Source organism: Octopus sinensis, linkage group LG23, assembly GCF_006345805.1.
Source record: "Octopus sinensis linkage group LG23, ASM634580v1, whole genome shotgun sequence".
NCBI lineage: Eukaryota > Metazoa > Mollusca > Cephalopoda > Octopoda > Octopodidae > Octopus > Octopus sinensis.
Genome location: NC_043019.1, coordinates 27,560,294 through 27,581,527, shown reverse-complemented (window position 1 = coordinate 27,581,527; position 21,234 = coordinate 27,560,294). Strand labels below are relative to the sequence as shown.

The window sequence follows — 21,234 nt, the reverse complement described above, 5'->3', positions numbered from 1 at the left end:
TTTCAGATATTCTCATTTTTAAAATCATCTCCAGTTGAGCAGACATTGGGGCTGCCTTGGCAGAGGTTTGCACTCTCTGGGTGCTCTTATCATTATTACTATAATTATTATTATTAGGGTGTTAAGCTGGCAGAATCATTAGCATGCTGGGCAATAATGCTTAGCGACACTTGGTCTATCCTTATGTTTTGAGTTCAAATTCCACTGAGGTCAACTTTGCCTTTCATCCTTTTGGGGTCGATAAATGAAGTACTGGTTGAGTACTGGGGGCGATGTAATCAACTCGTCCCCTCCCCACAAATTTCAGGCCTTGTGCCTATAGTAGAAAGGATTATTATTATTATTATTATTAATTCTAATGAAGTCAACTTCACTTTTCATCCTTTCGGTGTCAATAAAGTAAGTACCAGTTGTGTGCTGGGGTTTAAAACCATGAAGGTGGAGAGCTAGCAGTATCATTAGCATGCCAGACAAAATGCGCTATTTCACTCGTCACTAGGTTCTGAGTTCAAATTTTACCAAAGTCAACTTTGCCTTTCATCCTTTTGAGATCAATAGAACAAGTACCAGTTGAACACTGGAATTCGATGTAATCAATTCATCCCCTCCTCCAAAATTGCTGCCCTTGTGGCAAAATTTGAAACCATTATTATTATGATTATTATTATTATTATTATTAATTCTACTGAGGTCAACTTTACTTTTCATTCTTTTGGTGTCGATAAAATAAGTACCAGTTGTGTGGTGGGAGTTGATGTAATCAATTACCCCCTCCCTTGAAATTGCTGGCCTTGTGCCATAATTTGAAACCAATGTTATTTTTTATTATTATTTGGTGAGCAGGCAGAATCATTGGTTAGTGGCATTTCATCAGTCCTTGCGTTCTGAGTTCAAATTCTGCCGTGGTTGTCTTTGCCTTTCATCCTTCTAGGGTCAATAAAATAAGTACCAGTTGATCATTGGGGTCCATGTAATCGACCTACACTCCACTTCAAAATTGCTGGCCTTGTGCCAAAATTTGAAATCATCATTATTATTATTATTATTATTAAGGTGGTAAACAGGTAGAATTGTTAGCACTCCAGGTGAAATGTTTAGCGGCATTTCGTTTGTCACTACATTCTGAGTTCAAATTCTGCTGAGGTCAGCTTTGCCTTTCATCCTTTTGAGGTCAATAAATTAAGTACCAGTTGTGTAGTGAGGTCGATTTGAACGATTGTACCCCTCCCCATGAAAATCCAGTATATATATACTCTTATTTGTTTCAGTCATTTGACTATGGCCATGCTCGAGCACTGCCTTTAGTCGAACAAATTGACCCCAGGACTTATATTATTTAATAAACACAATATATGTTTTTATATGCTACAATCAGTTTCACATGCTGAGAACAGTGTTTTTTAACATGTCTGATGATTGTGCTAAGACACCAGACATGTTATAAAACAGTTTGGCATGTTCTCAGCACATGAAACTAATTGTGGCTCATAAAAAAAAAGATGCAGTACTTTTGTTGTTGATCTTACCATCATGGAACAGTACACTATGTTTTCTTCTTTCTCTATTTGAACCTACAGCATGTGGAACCGGACCATGGTACCTTACTATTTCTCCATTGTCCTCGGTGAGATTGACCTGTACGAGGGGCTGATGAACGGAACACGGATCCCAGTTGACCGGATTGTCATGCCAGACCAGATGAAGCTGGTTGCATTTCACCCTCATCCAGACATTGCTATGTTGCACCTCAGGTACCCCGTGACACCCAGCTTCCGCATCAAGCCGATCTGCATGCCAGAGATACCAAAACACGACGAAAGGTCGGCCTGCTACCTGACCGGATGGGGCAGCTCCCATAGGCTGGAAAGTAAGTAGTGAGAGAGGAGGAAGTGGTGGGTTGAAAGACTGCAAAAGAGGTAGAAAAGACTGCTTCATGATTATACTCCTCAAACCCATGCTAGCATGGAAAAAGTTGATGTGAAATGAGCAAATGAATGTTATATATGTTGTCGTAGTTTAGATCAGGTCAAAAATTTTTTGTAAATCTAGGGAAACATTATCTAATGTGTGTGTTTTCTTTTTCAAATGATAGGGTTTGTTTTGAGAGATCTTTGACTACTGTTTCTAGCGAGTCAAACCTCTCTTGTTAAATCAACGTTATGTATGTCAGATGTGTGTATGTACATGCAAGGGTCTGAATTTTGATATGGATAAGTATTTTTATGTGTGTATGTGTGTGTTTAAGATTTAATTTCTGGGATCTTTTCAGTTTGAACAGCAGTTTTTAACATAATTTCTAGGTAACTAAAAAATTTTAAACTTCGTATACTGGTAGAATGTGTTTATAAAACATCATTTTCTCTTGGCTTTCTTGAGAAAATTCTGTAGTTTGTAACATATTTCGTCTTTAATTTCTTGCATTTCGGCAATTTCAACCAATCAATGACCATCTATTGAGGTGAAAGCATTCTGTGCCGTATGAATATGTCCCTCGTTTAAGAAACAGATTGGATTTATTTACATTTGTGAAGAAAAAAAGATACCCTTCCCCCACCCCTAACTAACCCTAAATCTAAAATAGATTGAAATGCAATAGATCGATCCTAGGGTCATAATTATGGGTGACAATTTCATATGACACCTAGAAATTATGTTAAAAACTGCTGTTCAAACCAAAAAGATCCAATTTCTGTTATTGTTCATCCCTTCCCACTCTAATTATTCTAAAATGCTCTTTCTTTCTCTCTCTCTCTCTCTACTGCCACCCATCCCTTATGTCTCCACCTCCAGACAGCAAACGCAGATACAGCAACTATTTACATGAAGTGCGTATGGTTATTCGAGACAATGCCAACTGTGCCGGGTTCCGACCACAGCCGGACTGGGAGCACAACTTGTGTGCTGGATACATGGAAAGTTCCATCACCGGATGTTACGTGAGTATATACAATATAAATTTTATTAGTTATTTTACATCACAACTGACAAACTACAGTATTTTCGTTGGGTCCTCATTCAGGGGGCCAATTACTAGGTCACTGCATTTCCAATAGTAATTCAGACAGGAAATGTTTGAGTGTCTTAAAGAGAATAATTACGAGGTGGTATCAAAAAGTCCCCGGACTAGTTCCATAGGACCCCAACAGATGGCAGCACATGGTTGCATGTGCATTGAGAGCTAGCAGAGACCTTCATGGGGCAGTGTGTCAAGTGACATCACCGTGTGTACTTTGCAGGTTGTGAAATTTGTGCTTTTGTGATCACATGTATGCTGTAGTCTGTGACTTTTGTCATAGACAGGAAGTTGGAACAAAGAACCACCATGATATTTTGCTTCAAACTTAGGAAGTCTGCTACAGAGACATTGAGCATGCTTTAGTAAGCTTACGGCAATGAGGCAATGGGTTGTATGCAATGTTTTGAGTGGCATTGGCACTTCAAGAGCAGAAGACCATCCCTGGAAGAGGATGAGCAATCTGGAAGACCTGCCAGGAGTGTCACCCTTAGCAATGTGGTATTGTGTATCAATTCAGTTTCAGTCTGTTGTACTCTTCAGCTAGTTTCAGCTTGGGAGCTGTGGCCATACTGGGGCATCACCATTAGCTTTGCTACATTTGCGCTACTTGAAACCTCATCTGATATGTGGAATTTGGTGAGCGAGGGTGTTTGATGCTATTGCTCTCATCTGCACGGCCTGCCATGAGGTGGGCCCATCTGGAACTCTTGACAGGAAGAGATCCAAGTTTGATTTGAAGACACCTACATCCATCCCATTTTGGTAGGATATTAAAGAGCTATGGGCCCTTGAAACCCAAGCTGTTGCAGTATCGGGTCTTGTATCTTGATGGTGATATCATGTTTGTTTTATATATATATATAATGTTTAGTATATACAGGGTGATTCAAAAGTCTCCATACATAGGGAAAATTTATTCTTTTTTATAAAAATGGTTTATAAGATACCCGAAATCCCCTGATATGACCCCTCTTGATTTCTATCTTTGGGGACATTTGAAAAGCATGATGTATTGCAGAAAGATAAAAGACATAACTCATTTGAAGGAATGCATCACCAACTCATTTGCTTACATATCACCAGATGTGCTATTATTATGAGTTCACAGTGAATGGGATAAACATACTGCAATGTGTATTCAAAACAGTGGTAACCATATCACTGTGATCACCGTGACCAACCAGGCTATCAGATGTTGCTACACTTCGCTGGTCATAATGCGCTTCGCTTTGTTTTAGCCTTCAAATGACGCCACACCGCTGGCTAAGTGAGCAGGCCAACAGAAGAAAGAGCGAGAGAAAGTTGTGGCGAAAAGGTACAGCAGGGATCATCACCACCCCCTGCCAGAGCCTCAGGGAGCTTTCAGGTGTTTTCGTTCAATAAGCGCTCACAACGCCCGGTCTGGAAATCAAAATTGCAATCCTACGACCACGAGTCCACTGCCCTAACCACTGGGCCATATAGAGCCTGTTAAATAAAAAAAAATCTATTCTTATAACCTGTTCCTATGTATGGTGACTTTTGAATCACCCTGTATATATAAATATGTGTGTGTGTGTGCTTGTGATATTTCAATATTCTTTGCAGGGTGACAGTGGAGGTGCCTTGATGTGCTGGGAACCAGACAATCGGTGGACTATTGTAGGAGTTTTGTCTAAAGGACGCTACAACTGTGCAGCCAATTCTCCAAACGTTTTCACAAAGATATCGTCCATGCGTGGTTGGATTGAACGATCCTTAGGGTGGAGCAACAAGTCACAAAACTAAACATCTAGTGGACAGGTGTGTTGGGTTGTGTGGGTTGCTACAGAGGAAGAGTGAGGCCAAGGTTAGCAGTAAGATGATTGTGAAGAGTAAAGAAACACAGGCTGACAATATATAATGAGGTTTGCTGGGGTGTCTTGGGGACAGGTCCAAAGGGGCAACAGCATTGCAGCATTCTTGGAATCCCTTCAATAACTTTTGGAGTCTTTCACAAAAAAACTTTTGGAGTCTTTCACAAAAAGCTCCACTGGTAATGTGGGTTTTGTTTCTATCCTTAGGTTTTTATTTTCAGTATAGCCCCATCATAATTGATATGCATGCAAGTTATGTGAATTTTGTTTATTTTTTAATCAACTAATAGTATTCAATTGTAGCCAAGAACCCTCACCAACCAACATCGATCTGAACTCAGCACTGTAAGTTAACACAATGCTTATTCTTCATTGTACAGTACCATTAAGAGGTGAGCTGGCAGAAACGTTGGCACGTCAGGCGAAATACTTAGCGGTATTTCATCTGCCTTTATGTTCTGAGTTTAAATTCCACTCTGGTGGACTTTGCCTTTCATCCTTTCAGGGTCGATAAATTAAGTACCAGTTGCGTACTGGGATCGATCTAATTGACTACCCCCACCGCCAAATTTTCAGGCCTTGTGCCTAAAGTAGAAAAGATAATACTGTGCCGTTCCTCCACCACCACCTCATGGTACCTATTATTTCAAATTTACATGACCTGGCTAACAGACACAATATGTGTCTAAATTCCAGACTGTGTCCAGAAGCTGGAACCCTCACAACTAAAAACACACAAGCTTCACAAAAGAGTTCTGTAGAAATGTATATATTGCATTGAGTACACATCATGGTTTATATGTTTATGTATATAGAATGAACATGGAATATTTCTAAACTTGCATACATTATTAAACCACTACTTATATATACACACACACACACACACACACACACACAATAAACATTCATTAATTTGGAATTTGAAATGAACAAACTCAGTGATGAGAATTGAAACTGGCATCTCTTGCTTAACAAGCAGAAGTGTCACATGATTGTGTCATTTCAGTCACAAACTGGTATTTACATCCAAATTTTGCCTCTTTGTTGATCTATTTCATTATATGAATCTGTCATATATACATACACTCACTTTTGTTATATATATGTACACATTTGTATCTATTATATATATTGCTTACACTGGTTCATTGCTTTATCTTCCAATTCAAATTATCCTTTTCCCATAAATAAACTTGAACTGGACAAAATTAAGCAATAAAGATTCAACACTATTCCATTCTTCAAATCTCTCTCATAGCCTTTGGCAATCTCACAGGTAAGCTTGTAATCTTCAAGTCAGTAAAGGAAGGACTAAGTTATTTCCCTTCTACAGACTTCAATTAAATTCAATGTTTTAATAATAATATAATAACGAAATTATTGTATACAGTGCTCAGGTGCACCACAACTTGTCAGAAAGTGCATATAAAGTACATGCAGTAATGTACAAATGTCTGGAAAGTGAACAGTGTATGAGTCAGATACATGCTTGTGTGTGTATGGAGGGGAGAAAATCAAGTGTAGTGTTGGCGAATCTCAGGAAGCATGGAAGTTTTGAAGGATGCAGTGCTCTGACAACTAACAACCGATGCCGGCAGTTTGTTCCATGCTTCAGCAACTCTCAGCGTGAAAAAATGTTTCCTGAAGTCATGGGAGCTGTGCTGTTTTCTTACTTTGTTTTCTTACACTGGTACACACACACACAGATTTATATGTATCTTAAATTTTACATGGTTTTCTGTTTACTGTCACAGAGCCCGAGTCGACATGAGGCTATAGCAGAAAATATTTGCCTAAGTTTCTCCACTCCTACTGGTCAATGAATCTCGTGTTCATTCACACACGAGTAGCTTACTTTCAAAACATAAAACACAATCTGCAAGCTGCTGGCTTCTCGCATGTGAAATTTTTTTTCAGTCAAACTGGGATACGTGCCATATAGACAGTGGGCGAATCTTAGTCTTCTAATCAAAATCAGATATATTCAGATTGCTTTAACCCTTTAGTGTTCAGATTATTCAATCAAACATAATGCTTATTGATTCCCATTGATTTGAATTAATCATGCATTATCTCATATCTTCAAGATCTTGATGGTGTAATTACTTAATGTAGAATAACATTGTAGGGTAGGTGTGAGGGCCTGGATCTGGTCAGTTTGAACATAAAACAGATTAAATACTTTGGCCGGATATGGCCTGTTTAAATACCAAAGGGTTAAACAATTACTCAAAAATCAAGTTTCGAAAGTAAGCTTGTCATATTTTCATAGTTGAGCTGAACTGGCAACGGTTACTTTGGTTTTGCAATAACAAATGATCAATACCAAGGCCAGATGATTTGGTTTCAAATACAGAGAGAATGAAAGTGAAAAACTTATCAAATTACTCAAAGACGAGGAAACTGAATGAGCTGATTGTAAAATGGTATGTTTACCATTCTGTTATACAACTGTTCTGTTGTAATGGACTATGGCCATGCTGGGGCACCACCTTGAAGGGTTTTAGTTAAATGGATTGACCCAGGTATTTTTGAAAGCCTGATGCTTATTCTATCAGTATCTTTTTCAGAACTGCTAAGTTATGGAGATGTAAACAAACCAACAAAGGGTGTAATATTGGTCCTGAGAGACAATCACACACACGGACTTCTTTCAGTTTCTGTCAACCAATTCTACTCTGAAGGCTTTAGTCTGCCTGAAGCTAGAGTAGAAGACTCTTTCCCCACAAGACCCCGCAGTGGGACTGAACCTGGGACCATGTGCATGGGAAGCAAACTTCTTACCACACAGCCACAACAATATCAACAATAATTGCAACAAATGGAAGAGACATATCAACAGAAATAAAACTAAAAGGAAAGAAAAACATACTCACAGATACAGGTCTTAGAAATCTTTACAATAGTTTTTTTGTATTTTTATTTTGAACATTTTTTAGATTATATATTATTATACAATATTTTGTTATCTGGTTGAAAATATTTTATATAATATACATATGTATATTTATATGTATGCATGTATGTGTGTATATATTTATAAATATACGTGTTTATAAGTGTGTGTGTATATATATATGTGTATGTATATATATATATATATACATACATGTGTATATATGTGAAAAATAAACTGAAAATATAAAATTATTTCTTATGGTTGGCATAAGGCCATAAAAATTTGGAAGGTAGGAGGTATAGTTGATTAGTACTGAACCCCAGTGGTTGACTAGTATTTATATATTTTTTTGATTCTCAGGATGGAAAAAAGCAAAACCAACTTGGGACAGGAGTGGGGGATGGGGGTGGAAATTAAACTCAAACTACAAAAGATGTCAGGAAATTCAATAAAATATGTTACTTGTATCATCATCATCATCAGTCTAGAAATTTTGTTGTCAACAGCTGTTTCAAAGAAGAAACAGCTGACGATACTTTAAAGGTGAGTGAAACCTGCAAACAACAATAAATGAAAGAGAGAGAGGGCAGGAGTTAATAAATCCGAGAAAATAAATCCAAGTTTTTTTTCAACACTCACAGTTTCAGCAGGATTCACTTGCTATATTTATTTGCTGGTGTATAAGACACACATACACACACACACAAGACAAACCCCATCTTTTTTAATAGAAAAAAGAAATTTATAAATTTATATACATTCAAACACTATATCCCATCTATAATACAGTCACATTAGATTTATGGCAATTTTTTTTTTGTTATATTTAAGAATTAAAACAATCAGGTCTTATACACCAGCATATGTGGTACTTTGAAATACGAAGAATGTTCTCACTGTTCAAGTTTAATTTAGCCAAACAATGTATTTAATTTAATAAATAGGAATATACCAGAATACAAAATGTGGGGTTTGGGTGAATCCCCAGTTTCAATTCTGTTTGCATTATTTCACCAAAGATGGTGAACCAGCAGAATTGTTACTGCACCAGATAAAGTCCTTGGCAGCATTTCTTCCGGGTTTTGTATTCAGATTCCAAATTCTGCCTTTCATCCTTTTGGGGTCAATAAAAAAAGTACCAGTCAAGTACTGGGGTCAATGTAATTGACTCACTCCTTCCTTCAAATCTACAGGCCTAGTGCTGAAAATTTAAAACAATTATTTCGTCAAAGGCGGTGAGCTGGCAGAATTGGTAGCACGCCAGGGCATTTTTTCTAGCTTCACATTCGGAGTTCAAATTCTGCCATGGTTATCTATTGACTTTCGTCCTTTTGGGGTGGATAACAAGATTAGTAGTTGAACTCTGTGGTCAATGTAGTTTAACTCACCCCATCCCCTAAGATTTCAGGTCCTGCACCCATAGTAATAGGAATTATTTCACCAATGGGAGGGAGAAGCGAGTATCACCAGCCCTCCACTGCCCTTAAGAAAAATTAGTGGTGGGTATTTGGTAACATCAACCTCAGCAGGATTTGAACTCGGAATGTAACAGACTGACAACAAACATCACAAGGTATTTCATCAGACTATGATTCCACCAATTCAATGCCGTTACGACAATATGCTGAAACTTGAGGGGAGGTGGGGAGCCAATCAATTACATCGACCCCCCCTCCAGTGCTCAAATTGTTACTTTACAGTTTATTGACCCCCACCCCGAAAAGATGAGAGGCAAAATAAACCTCAGCAGAATTTGAACTCAGAATGTAAAACCAGAAGAAATGCTAGTAGCATTTCACCCAGCATGCTAACAATTGTGCCAGCCCACTACCTAAATGAAAATAATAATAATAATAATAATAATACACAATATGGAATAAAATACAGATTGACTTTCTGCTTACTGAACTATGCAATATTTTGACAGTAGGTTTGAACCTGAAGACGAACAGACAGACATACTGTTGAAATACTGTTCAGTTCAAATAAACAAGGTACATACGTATCTCTCATTTACATATTGCATTGCAGTCTTCTTACTGTGTATATCACCTTCATGAAGAGCTACATCAAACTTCATATAATAATAATAATAATACTTGTAATAAAATAATGGTAATTTTTAAAAAATTATTCCTAAAGGTAACATGAAATGCTCTGTTTCAGTGTTCTTTTTTTAAAAAAAAATAACAAAAACAAAAAACATTAAAAACAGACATTTAAAAAAAATACATTAAAAAAAAGTAAAAGTCATTTTTAATTCAATTTATACAAAAAAAAAAGTTTTTTTTTTTTTCATAAGGTTACCTTCCTTTATAGAATTTTTTAGAGTTGTCTTTTGGATTTTCTCATCTCTTCTACACCACATACATAATACCACCATCAAAACACCACCACCACTGCCAAGAACAAACAAACAACAGAAATAAAAGCAGGATTGTGTGTGTGTGTATATATATACATAGCAGAGGTGTATCTTTGGTTTCACATACAGACACACACACATATATATATGTGTGTATGTATGAAACCAAAGGTAATATATTCAGAATAATCCAACGGAATATATCTCTAAATTCTTATCACATGAGAATTATTACTGGGTTTATATAACCGTTGAATAACTTATTTTGAATACCTAACTGCGAGCAAACTGGTAAACGTTTGAAGATATCCCTCACAAATTACCAATATATATATATATATATATATATATAGTTCCTTCCCTAAGTCATAGACTGAGAGCCGGTTTCCCAGATTCTGTGGAATATATACTCCACACAAGACAGGATTCAAGCTTGTTGCAGGATTATTCACTTTTGCCAGCTGAGTGGACTGGAGCAATGTAAAATGAAGTGTCTTGCTCAAGAACACCACACATCACCTGGTCCAGGAATTGAAACCACAATCTTACTCCAACATTCTAACCACTAAGCCGTACACCCTCGCTTCGCATACATATATAGGCATACATATATGTGCACAGGTACATATATGGACATGTTGTGAAAATGGCTTTTCTTTTCCAGATGAGGCAGGTGTGGGACAGCCCCCAAAACATCAGGTGATTCTTCTCCTGTATAACACACGTACTTATCTGAACTCACAAATATATACACACTCACACAACCACATAGATACACACCTCCATCCACACACACTTACAGAATCACACACACACAGTATTTACACACACATATACACATGCACACAATTATACATATGAGAGAGAGACATAGATATGGATATCTATGTTACACACAAACATCTATATACACATATATACTTGTCTACACACACACACATTTTACCTTTTACTTGTTTCAGTCATTAGACTGCGGTCATGCTGGGGCACCACCTTAAAGAATATATATATATATATATATATATTCTTACATATGTGCACATGGGCTTTTACATATAGAACATTACCACAAAAATATTTGTTATACAAACTGATAGTGTATTAACAGCAGTTAACTGATTGATGCAATGGTAGTGATGGTGGTGATGGTAATAGTAGCTATCTCACTGTTGTCACTATAATCATCATCATCATCGTCGTCATCAACAACAACTCCTACTACTACAGCAAGTCTGCTCTCCGACAAACCCCATCCTGGTAGCAAACACCTCGCTACGACTTATACTGGCCATAGCCGAAGGCAAGCAAGACCTCATCAATGCAGACGTCTTCTTCCCCACAGGTATCGATCAACACAACAGGAATCGCACTCTCCGTCCCTGGCACTGATGCTGATCCAGAGTCTGTTGCCGTCGATGTGTCTTTGACAATGCAAGCGAAGCACTTGTTGTTGGCCAATTCCAAAAACTTATATTTTGCTGCTTCTGACCACGTATCGCCCCTCTTTGGAATAAAATCTGAAAGAAGAGATTAAAAACATTATGAGTGAGTGAAGATTGAAGAATCAGAGAGGGCAATGAGTGAACAAGACTGTTAGCTGACCAGTGGTCAAGACTGCTAGGCTGCGTTTTACTTTATCACCACCACCATCTTACCCATCAATGCTTCTAGCCATTCTTTTGTTCTTTTACTTGTTTCACCCATGCTGGAGCAACACCTTTAATCAAAGAAATTAACCCCAGGACTTATTCTTTGTAAGCCTAATACATATCCTATCAGTCACTTTTGCCAAAACGCTAAGTTACAGGGACGTAAACACACCAACATCGGTTGAAAAGCGATGGTGGGGGCACACATAAATATACATATATATATATATGTTTATATATATATATCTATAATATGTATACAATGGGCTTCTTTCAGTTTCCATCTACCAGATCCACTCACAAGGCTTTGGTCTGCTCAAGGTTACATGCAGTGGGACTGCCAAGGTGACACATAGTGGGACTGAACCCAGAACCATGTGGTTGAGAAGGAAGCTTCTTTATTTCATTATATTGGCCATAAGGCCTTACACAGAGAAAGGAAGCTGTGGGCTGGACATAGACGTAATGTTATATGAAATGAAAATGATGATTAATGGGGGAAAAAAGGACGCCTGCCGATTGATTTTTCCCAAGAACAATGATCTCTTGTATATTGTTCATGAGGCAACAAACCTCTACACTATTCACAATATTCAATAAGAAAATTCAATAACAAAATGAGGCGCTAAGCCTCTTACCTTTCTTTCCAACCTTGGAACTTTCAATAACACTGAGGGTTTTCAACCTCTTATCACTATTCCTCCTCAACATCGCTTGTGCCCGCATACTCCGCCATCACCCATGCCTCATTCAAGAACAAAGTGGGTGCCGTGTCGGCGTCGCCTGGGTACAAGCGATATTCCTCTTTGAGTCCCTTCAGCCTATTCATCACGGACAACGTTATGACCTCCACAGCTATCTGTTGAGGCCATTCAGGATCCTGTGTACAGGCTAAAGGTGCTCCCTTTCGGGAAGGAAGCTTCTTACCACACAGCCATGCCTGTGCAAACATATAAAACAAGAATAAAAGGGGGGGAAAAAATTACTTACTGTTTAATTTACATGTAACAGACTGATAGGGAAGATCCCAAAATTCTTCCGGAAGGGGCTTCAGGTTTTCTGTACATTCAAAATCATATCCACCATAATCAGCATACCAGACAAACTGGAAGGAAGAAGAATTGAGAGAGAGAGAGAGAGAAGAACTACCATTATTAGAGCCACCATTGTCACTTTCATCACCATCATCATTGCAATCACCACCACCACAATCATAATCATCAACACTGCATTCATCATCATCATCATCATCACCACCACCACAATCATAATCATCATCATCACCACCACAATCATAATCATCAACACTGCATTCATCATCATCATCATCATCACACCCGTCATCATCATTAATCCTTTAATGGATTATCCAGAGTTTACTCGTGCATCGTAAATGAATCTTTTTAGAACCAGACGAGTATACTCAGTCGAAACTAACTTTTAATTTTAGCACTCAAACGAGTTTATTTATTTTGTGTCGTTTCATTTTTGAGCAATCACGAATTTACTCGCGTTGTCGTACGCCTGGCAGCACATATTCTGGTGCCATTTCAAAGAATTTATGCTTCTGAGTTTTGCATTTTTACTTCAGTGCATTCTCAGATTCAGGAGGGGGTTGACGTCATTTTAGAACCGTCTCGTTTTGATTACTCTTTTATTCTTTTACTCTTTTACTTGTTTCAGTCATTTGACTGCGGCCATGCTGGAGCACCGCCTTTAGTTGAGCAAATCGACCCCGGGACTTATTCTTTGTAAGCCCAGTACTTATTCTATCGGTCTCTTTTGCCGAACCGCTAAGTGACGGGGGACGTAAACACACCAGCATCGGTTGTCAAGCAATGCTAGGGGGACAAATACAGACACACAAACACACACACATACATATATATATATATATACATATATACGACAGGCTTCTTTCAGTTTCCGTCTACCAAATCCACTCACAAGGCATTGGTCGGCCCGGGGCTATAGCAGAAGACACTTGCCCAAGATGCCACGCAGTGGGACTGAACCCGGAACCATGTGGTTGTTTAGCAAGCTACTTACCACACAGCCACATACAAATAAGAGAATTATTTACGCATTTTTTCCCTCAAAATGGAAGAAGATTTAGATATATTCAGCGATCACGAATGCGATTTTTCATTTCACGATCTGGAAAGCTCTGGGGATGAATTAGACACGTGTTGTTCAGACTCTGACAATTTTTCAGAAGGTGACAAAGAAGATAATCAGATAGATGCATGTGCATGGCATGAAATCAATTGCTTGTCCGATTCGAAGAGAGAGCAGATACACGTGTGATGTCTGCAAGATAACTTTGTGTGTAACTCCTTGTTTTAAAAATTATCATTCTAAATAAACTGTCTATCAGATTTTTTTAAAAAATTTTTCTTTTGATTTAAAAACAATACATCTTATTAAAAAAATCGAAGATAGTTAAGTTATATGTATTTTTTTCAATGTCCAAGTTAACTCGTTTAAATCCAAATGAGTAAAAGTACATTTTAATTTCTATAATAAAAAATAAAGGAAACAAGATAAAAAAACTTTTTTTGTAATTAACACAGTGTATATAATTAAAACAGGAAATAATAAAAATATGCTCAGAAATGAAACGCCATGTCAAAATAATTGATCCATTAAGGGGTTAATATCAATTATGACCATCATCACAATCAGCATCACCACCATTGCACTCATCATCATCAAGTTAAGAAAAGCAAGTAGCCGGGTGTAACTTACATAACCTCCGTCTTCACAGACTGACGATGGGATTACTCGATACCAAGCATCATCAACGTTCGATACGTACGGATGTGACAATAGAACGTCGTTATCAGTTAGTGTGACGAGCTGAAACGGAAAAGAGAAACATTGTCACGTATGCATCAGGAGAGAGAGAGAGTAGTGCTAGGACCCTGGTTCAAACTCAGTCCGATACCGTTTGTACATTCAGGAAATGTCTATGCAGTTGTTCAACATGCAAGAAATGGCACACTTAAATTTCCCTCAAATTATGCTGTCTTAACAAAAAGAAAAAAAAGATGAACAACATAATTACATAAACACACAGGATATATACACACACACACACACATCATCATTGTCGTTTAACATCCGCTTTCCATGCTGGCATGGGTTGGACGGTTTGACTGAGGACTGGTGAGCCAGATGGCTGCACCAGGCTCCAATCTTGATCTGGCAGAGTTTCTACAGCTGGATGCCCTTCCTAACGCCAACCACTCTGAGAGTGTAGTGAGTGCTTTTACGTGCTGCCGACATGAGGGCCAGTCAGGCGATTCTGGCAACAATCACGCTCAAAAGGTGTTTTTTATGTGCTACCTGTACAGGAGCCAGCCCAGCGGCACTGGCAACAATCACGCTTGAATGTTGTTTTTCACATGTGCCAGTAAGGCGACACTGGCAACGATCACACTCGAATAGTCCTCTTTACGTGTTACCAGCACGGGAGCCAATCCGTGGCCCTGGCAACAATCACACTAGGATGTACTTATATATATATATATATATATATATTAAATATAGGAAAGAATGGAGCTGAACGAAGATTTAACAAAATTCCTTTATTTTATTTTCGACATATGTTTCGAAGTCTGCAAAGTCCCTAATTCCGATTGAATAAGGAGTCCATTTTGCAGCTTGGACTCCTTATTCAATCGGAATTAGGGACTTTGCAGACTTCGAAACATATGTCGAAAATAAAATAAAGGAATTTTGTTAAATCTTCGTTCAGCTCCATTCTTTCCTATACTTAATATATAAAACTTCAAATTTCCGCACTAAGGCACGGATTTTATGCCCCATGGTCGTAACTTCAACCGTGCCCTTTCTGTTGTGAATTTTGCTACCCAGGTATCGGTTATCTTTCGAATTATCCGTAATAAGATAATTCATCTATCTACTTCAATATATATATATATATATATATATATATGTTAGCCCCAAGGTAAAGTCTTGTTTTGATTTCTATCTAAAGGAATATTTCCCGTGACGATATGAATGAGTCCCTTAAGAGGTTCCTAACGTCAAAATTGCAATAGGGAATTAACCAGTTATTTTCAAGTTGTGGATTCTATTTGCCATGTCGCCCGAAGACAGCTTTTATTGTGAGGAGAAATAATGAGTGACATAATGGTCTTGGCTGCTATTTTTAACATGTAAGGGTTTTGAAACCTTCTTAGTTATAATTGTGACTTGTTCATAATTATAAACGTTTTTCTTCTTTATATTTTATGATAACATGTTTGGCCATTGATATATTCATAAATAATCTTAATTATTCATAATATATTCTCCATAATGGTTTTACATTACTTTCTACTTTATATATATATATATAGGCATAGGAGTGGCTGTGTGGTAAGTAGCTTGCCTATGAACCACATGGTTCCCGGTTCAATCCCACTGCGTGGTACCTTAGGCAAGTGTCTTCTACTATAGCCACAGGCCAACAAAGCCCTGAGTGGATTTGGTAGACGGAAACTAAAAGAAGCCCGTCGTATATATGTATATATATATATATAACGGGAAGCTTTATGAAAATAAACAAAAGACGAAGGCAGGTGGAAAACAAATGAACAATTGTTATGTGTGTGTGTGTGTGTGTGTGTGTCTATCGCTTGATGAACTTAGCAGTTTGGCAAAAGAGACCTATAGAATAAGTACTGGACTTACAAAGAATAAGTCAACTAAAGGTGGTGCTCCACCTTTATATATATATATATATAGATATATATATATATCATCATCATCATTTAAAATCCGTTTTCCGTGCTAGCACGGGTTGGACGGTTCAACGGGGGTCTGGGAAGCCAGGAGGCTGCACCAGGCTCCAGTCTGATCTGGCAGTATTTCTACAGCTGGATGCCCTTCCTAACGCCAACCACTCCGTGAGTGTCGTGGGTACTTTTTACGTGCCACCAGCACAGGTGCCATGGGAGGCTGGCAGCTGCCACGATCGGTTGGTGCTTTTTACATGCCACCGGCACAGAAGCCAGGGTGTGTGTGAGATGGATTATTGGAAAATAACCCCGAGTTCATGAATAAAGAGGAAGACAGCTAAGAGGACCAAGAGAGCCGCATAGGTTTCAAACAAACATTGATCACCAGCTGATGATTGGTTGAAGAGGGTTTTAAATATCAAACGGAAGACCAACAAAACAGAAACAAAATATGTAAAACAGAAACAGACAAACAGAAAAGAGATGATGGTGCTCCAGCTGGGGCATGAGTAAAAGTGGTAACTGACCGGTGAGGTGGCTTTCATCTTGTCAGTCAATCTGGCGGTGAAATTATCTCGTTCTGCCAGGAAGTCAAAGGGAATAATCTGGAAGAAAGAAGTTTTGAAATGAAAGTGAAATAAAAGTTGAAAGAGAGAGAGGGGGAGGAGGAGGAGAGATGAACAAGGAGGTGGGTGAGTAGGAGGAGACAAAAATGAGGAGGAGGAGGTGGAGAAGTGGACAGTGAGGAGGAGGCGAGATGGCCAAGGTGGAAGCGATGGATAGGGAGGAGGTGGAGAAAGAGAGATGGACAGAGAGGTGGAGAGATGGACAGAGAGGAGATGGAGAGGGAGGAGGTGAAAAGATGGACAGAGATAACAGTGGCGGTGGAAGGAGGAAGCGAAGAGATGGGCAGAGAGGTAGAGGAGGAGGAGAGATGAACAAGGAGGTGGGTGAGTAGGAGGAGACTTGGACATACAAAGGAAGAAGGGGGAGCAGGAGTACATAGACAGGAAACAGAAAGAAGACAAAGAGGAAAAGAAATGGACAGAGATAACAGTGGCGGTGGAAGGAGGAAGCGAAGAGATGGGCAGAGAGGTAGAGGAGGAGGAGAAGAGATGAAGGAGGGGAGGAATTGGAGGTAGAAGCCAAGGAATAGAAGAAGAGAGAGAGAGGAGGAACAGACAGAGAGGATAAAGATGAAGAGAGATGTGTGCCAGAAGAGGAGTAGAAATAGAGGAGGAGAGATGCAGAGTGTTCGATTATTTATACATCAATATAACTTTACAGTTGAATGATTTGTTTGTTGTTGTTATTAACCAAACCAATCAACCATGGAATAAAATCAATTTGTTAGCGAATGTTGAGGCAATCAAAGTTATGTCCCTTCCTAATGAGAGGGACCATGATTACAGTAAGCGATTCGTTTGACCCCTGAAACTTAATGTCAATCAACATTATGCCACAACATCACAAAGATAAATTTTGGAGGTGTTTTTTTTCTTTTGCTTTTTACTTTACAATAAAACATTTCTTTTCCATATTGAGGAGGTCACAGTTCTGGCGCTGTGGACATGGGATTGGAATGTGACAGGACATATTTGCATGATGGATTCTTCAAGCCAAGCAAACTGGTAGGAGACTTAAGAAATGAGATGGTTGGATAATGTCCATGGTCTCAGCTGGTCATGCTTGGGAATTCAGCTGGAAAGTCTAACGACAGTTGCACCTGATGGGACCCTATGGAGGAAGGGCCTGAGGACTTCACTATCATGACCCTCCCAGGAATTGGAACTTCTCCACATTGAGAAATCACAGCCTTAATACTATAGACATGTTATTAAAATGTTGCAGGAAAAAATTTCAAGGTCGATTCTTTAAGCTGAGCCAACTGGCAGGTGATGTAGGAGCAGGCCAAGACTAGGATGGTTGGATAATGTCCATAGTTGGTCATTTGGGAATGCAACCAGAAAGTGTTATGACAGTTCATTCTGATAGGACCCTGAGAAGAGGTGCCTGAGGGCTCTACCCCCATGACCTTCTCAAAAGCAGTGAGAAAGAGATGGATGGATCGATCAATCAATCGATGGATGACCCCATTATTTTATACCTGCATGAATGGGATCGACTGACTGTTTTTATGGGTGGATGCTCTTTTCTATTCCCAATCAGTGAACGATGAAGCTGGTGTGAAGCTTGAGCAAGAGAACTTTCTCAGGGGCACAGTACAACAGTGGTGGCTGTTGTAAGGTTTGAACTTATGACCAGGTGGTCAGTAGTCCAACATGTTAACCCTTTAGCACTCACTTTACTTTCTCAAACGTATTGCTTATTTATTCGCATTATTTTGAATTAATCGTGCATTATCTTGTAGCTTTGACATTTCAATGATGTGACTGTATATTTTTAGAGTGACACTGTAGGGTAAGTGTAAGAGGCTGGATCTGACCAGTTTTAACATAAAACTGGGTAGAATATTTGAGCTGGATAGGTTGGTTTAAATGTCAATGGGTTAAACCCACAGCCACTGCACCAAAATAAACAAGTGTGTGTGGAAAGAAGTAAACAAATATAGATGCAGGCATGGCTGTTGGGTAAGAAGCCTGTTTCCCAACCACATAGTTCTGGGTTCAGTCCCAGTGTGTGGCAGTTTTGGGCAAGTGTCTTCTACTATAACCTCAGGCCAACCAAAGCCTTGTGAGTGGATTTACTAGATGGAAACTGAAGAAAGTCTACCATATATATATCTGTGTGTGTGTGTGTGTGTGTATGTATGTATGTGTATATATATATATATATATATGTATGTCTATGTTGTGTGTTGTTATGTCTGTGTTTGTCCCCAACCACCACTTGACAACTGGTGTTGGTGTGTCACCAGTTCAGCAAAAACGAGACCGATGGAATAAGTACCCGGGGTTCAGTTCATTCATCTAAAAATTCAAGACAGCGCCCCAGCTTGGTCACAGTCTAACGACTGAAGCAAGTGAGAGATAAAAAGACGGGAAGAATAAAATACAATGGTGAATACTTACATGAAAGTTAGAAGGGTCAGCTATGTAGTCGATATACACGAAGGTCACATCTGGGATGGGAGCCATTTTGAAGGGTCCCGGCGGCTTCAACTTGATGTAGTCAGCCTTTGACCAAACAGCATCAGTATTCGATGAATCACTACAACTACTGATAACAGAACTCGTTGAAGAGGGAAAGTCACTGCTGTTGGGAGTAACAACTGCTGAAGTGGTCGACATGGCTGGGGTCTCTGGTGTCTTTGCTGAGATTCTATCGGAAGATCTGCTGAGTGGTGTCGAGCTGCCAGGCAAGCCGGTGACAATACCGGAACAAACGCTGCTGCTGCTACTACTATCTGGAGAGTTAGGGTTAGGGTGATGTAGGGAGAAGCTGGCCGGTGAATCTGGCGGATGCCCAGATACAGGCGAGGTGTGGCTGCTACTACTGGCAGTGGGCGAGGTCGCCGAGTCCTTCAAGCTGGACTGCTTCATCACATTCTCTAGCGTGGTCGTTGATTTCATTGAAAGTTCAGAGAGAGTTGAGCTGGAAACGGATTCAGTGCCATCGTGCACCAAACTACTCAGCAAATCTGTCCCTTCAGATTCAGCAAACTCTGCAACAGCCTTGTTGATGTTAATGTCATCTTCACCCATTGTATCATACAAAACTGCAAAGATCTTGTTATCTCTGGACAAATAGAAAAATACATTGAAACAGAAAATTTGTCTCTATATATATATATATATATATATATATATATATATATACACACACACACGCATATATATATAAATTAGAAAAAAACACCTTTTATCAATTCAAAATGAACAATTAAATTACACCATCTAGAAAATTACATATAATAGACCGATGATTAAGTAAATTGCAAAATAATAATAGATGGTGTAATTGTTCATTTTGAATTGATAAAAGGTGTTTTTTTCTAATTTATATATATATATATATATATATATATATATATATATATATCATCGTTTAATATCCGTTCTCCATGCTAGCATGGGTTGGACTATATATATATATATATTATAATTTGTGAAATTTGATTTAGTATTTCTAAATTGAATTTTTCCCTGTAAGTTAGGAATAATATTCCCTCAAATAATTATTATATATATATATATATATATATACACATAAAATTAGAACTAACCCCCTCCCCAGTAATAAATCTAAATAACAAAGTGAAATTAATGATAAGTGGTGTCTTCCTGTGAAAAAATATCAGTTACTACTATGATATTGTTGATGAAACATGTCCTATCTACTTATCCTCTTTGTGATTTTGGTTAATAGGATAACTATACAAATGAATCCTTTGAATTTAACTAAATTCTATACTTTTATGCAGCTGAAGATTGCTCTACATTTTAAAACTGATGTAATATTTGCGTTGTTCAATTAAATGGAGTCGCATGAAACGATCATACTGCATTACCACTGGATATCCTTGTTGCTTATTTTGATTATAAATATATATATATATATATATATATATATATATAAAGGGGAAAGTTTACGAAAATAAACAAAAGATGAAAGCAGGTGGAGTACAAACAAACAAATGTATTAGTATAGCGCTCAGGAATAGAGAAAGTCTTTTATGTTTCGAGCCTATGCTCTTCGACAGAAAGATACACAGAAAAAACAAGGAGAGAAAAAAATGCGTGTAGTAGCTAACGATCT

General features: G+C 38.4%; 2 protein-coding genes across 4 annotated transcripts in view; one reads left to right on the top strand and one right to left on the bottom strand.

Moving 5' to 3' along the window:
- The window catches only part of LOC115223407 (low-density lipoprotein receptor-related protein 2-like), a 78,545-nt gene extending 73,195 nt beyond the window's left edge, over positions 1-5,350 (top strand). Inside the window, exons 31-33 of the mRNA XM_036512651.1 lie at positions 1,578-1,867; positions 2,791-2,936; positions 4,604-5,350. Coding sequence (XP_036368544.1) covers positions 1,578-1,867; positions 2,791-2,936; positions 4,604-4,783 — 616 coding nt within the window. The 3' untranslated portion in view covers positions 4,784-5,350. The remainder of the gene's footprint in view (positions 1-1,577; positions 1,868-2,790; positions 2,937-4,603) is intronic.
- Positions 5,351-11,124: 5,774 nt separating this feature from the next.
- LOC115223423 (tudor domain-containing protein 7B) overlaps positions 11,125-21,234 on the bottom strand; it is a 92,410-nt gene continuing 82,300 nt past the window's right edge. For 2 of the 3 annotated variants that reach the window (XM_029793953.2, XM_029793954.2), the window contains 5 exons: positions 19,548-20,214; positions 17,043-17,120; positions 14,516-14,626; positions 12,758-12,872; positions 11,125-11,635 (listed from right to left, as the gene is read on the bottom strand). In XM_029793953.2, the coding sequence (XP_029649813.1) occupies positions 11,391-11,635; positions 12,758-12,872; positions 14,516-14,626; positions 17,043-17,120; positions 19,548-20,214 (1,216 nt within the window). In that variant the 3' untranslated portion in view covers positions 11,125-11,390. The remainder of the gene's footprint in view (positions 11,636-12,757; positions 12,873-14,515; positions 14,627-17,042; positions 17,121-19,547; positions 20,215-21,234) is intronic. The other variant, XM_036512582.1, reaches the window with a different exon arrangement.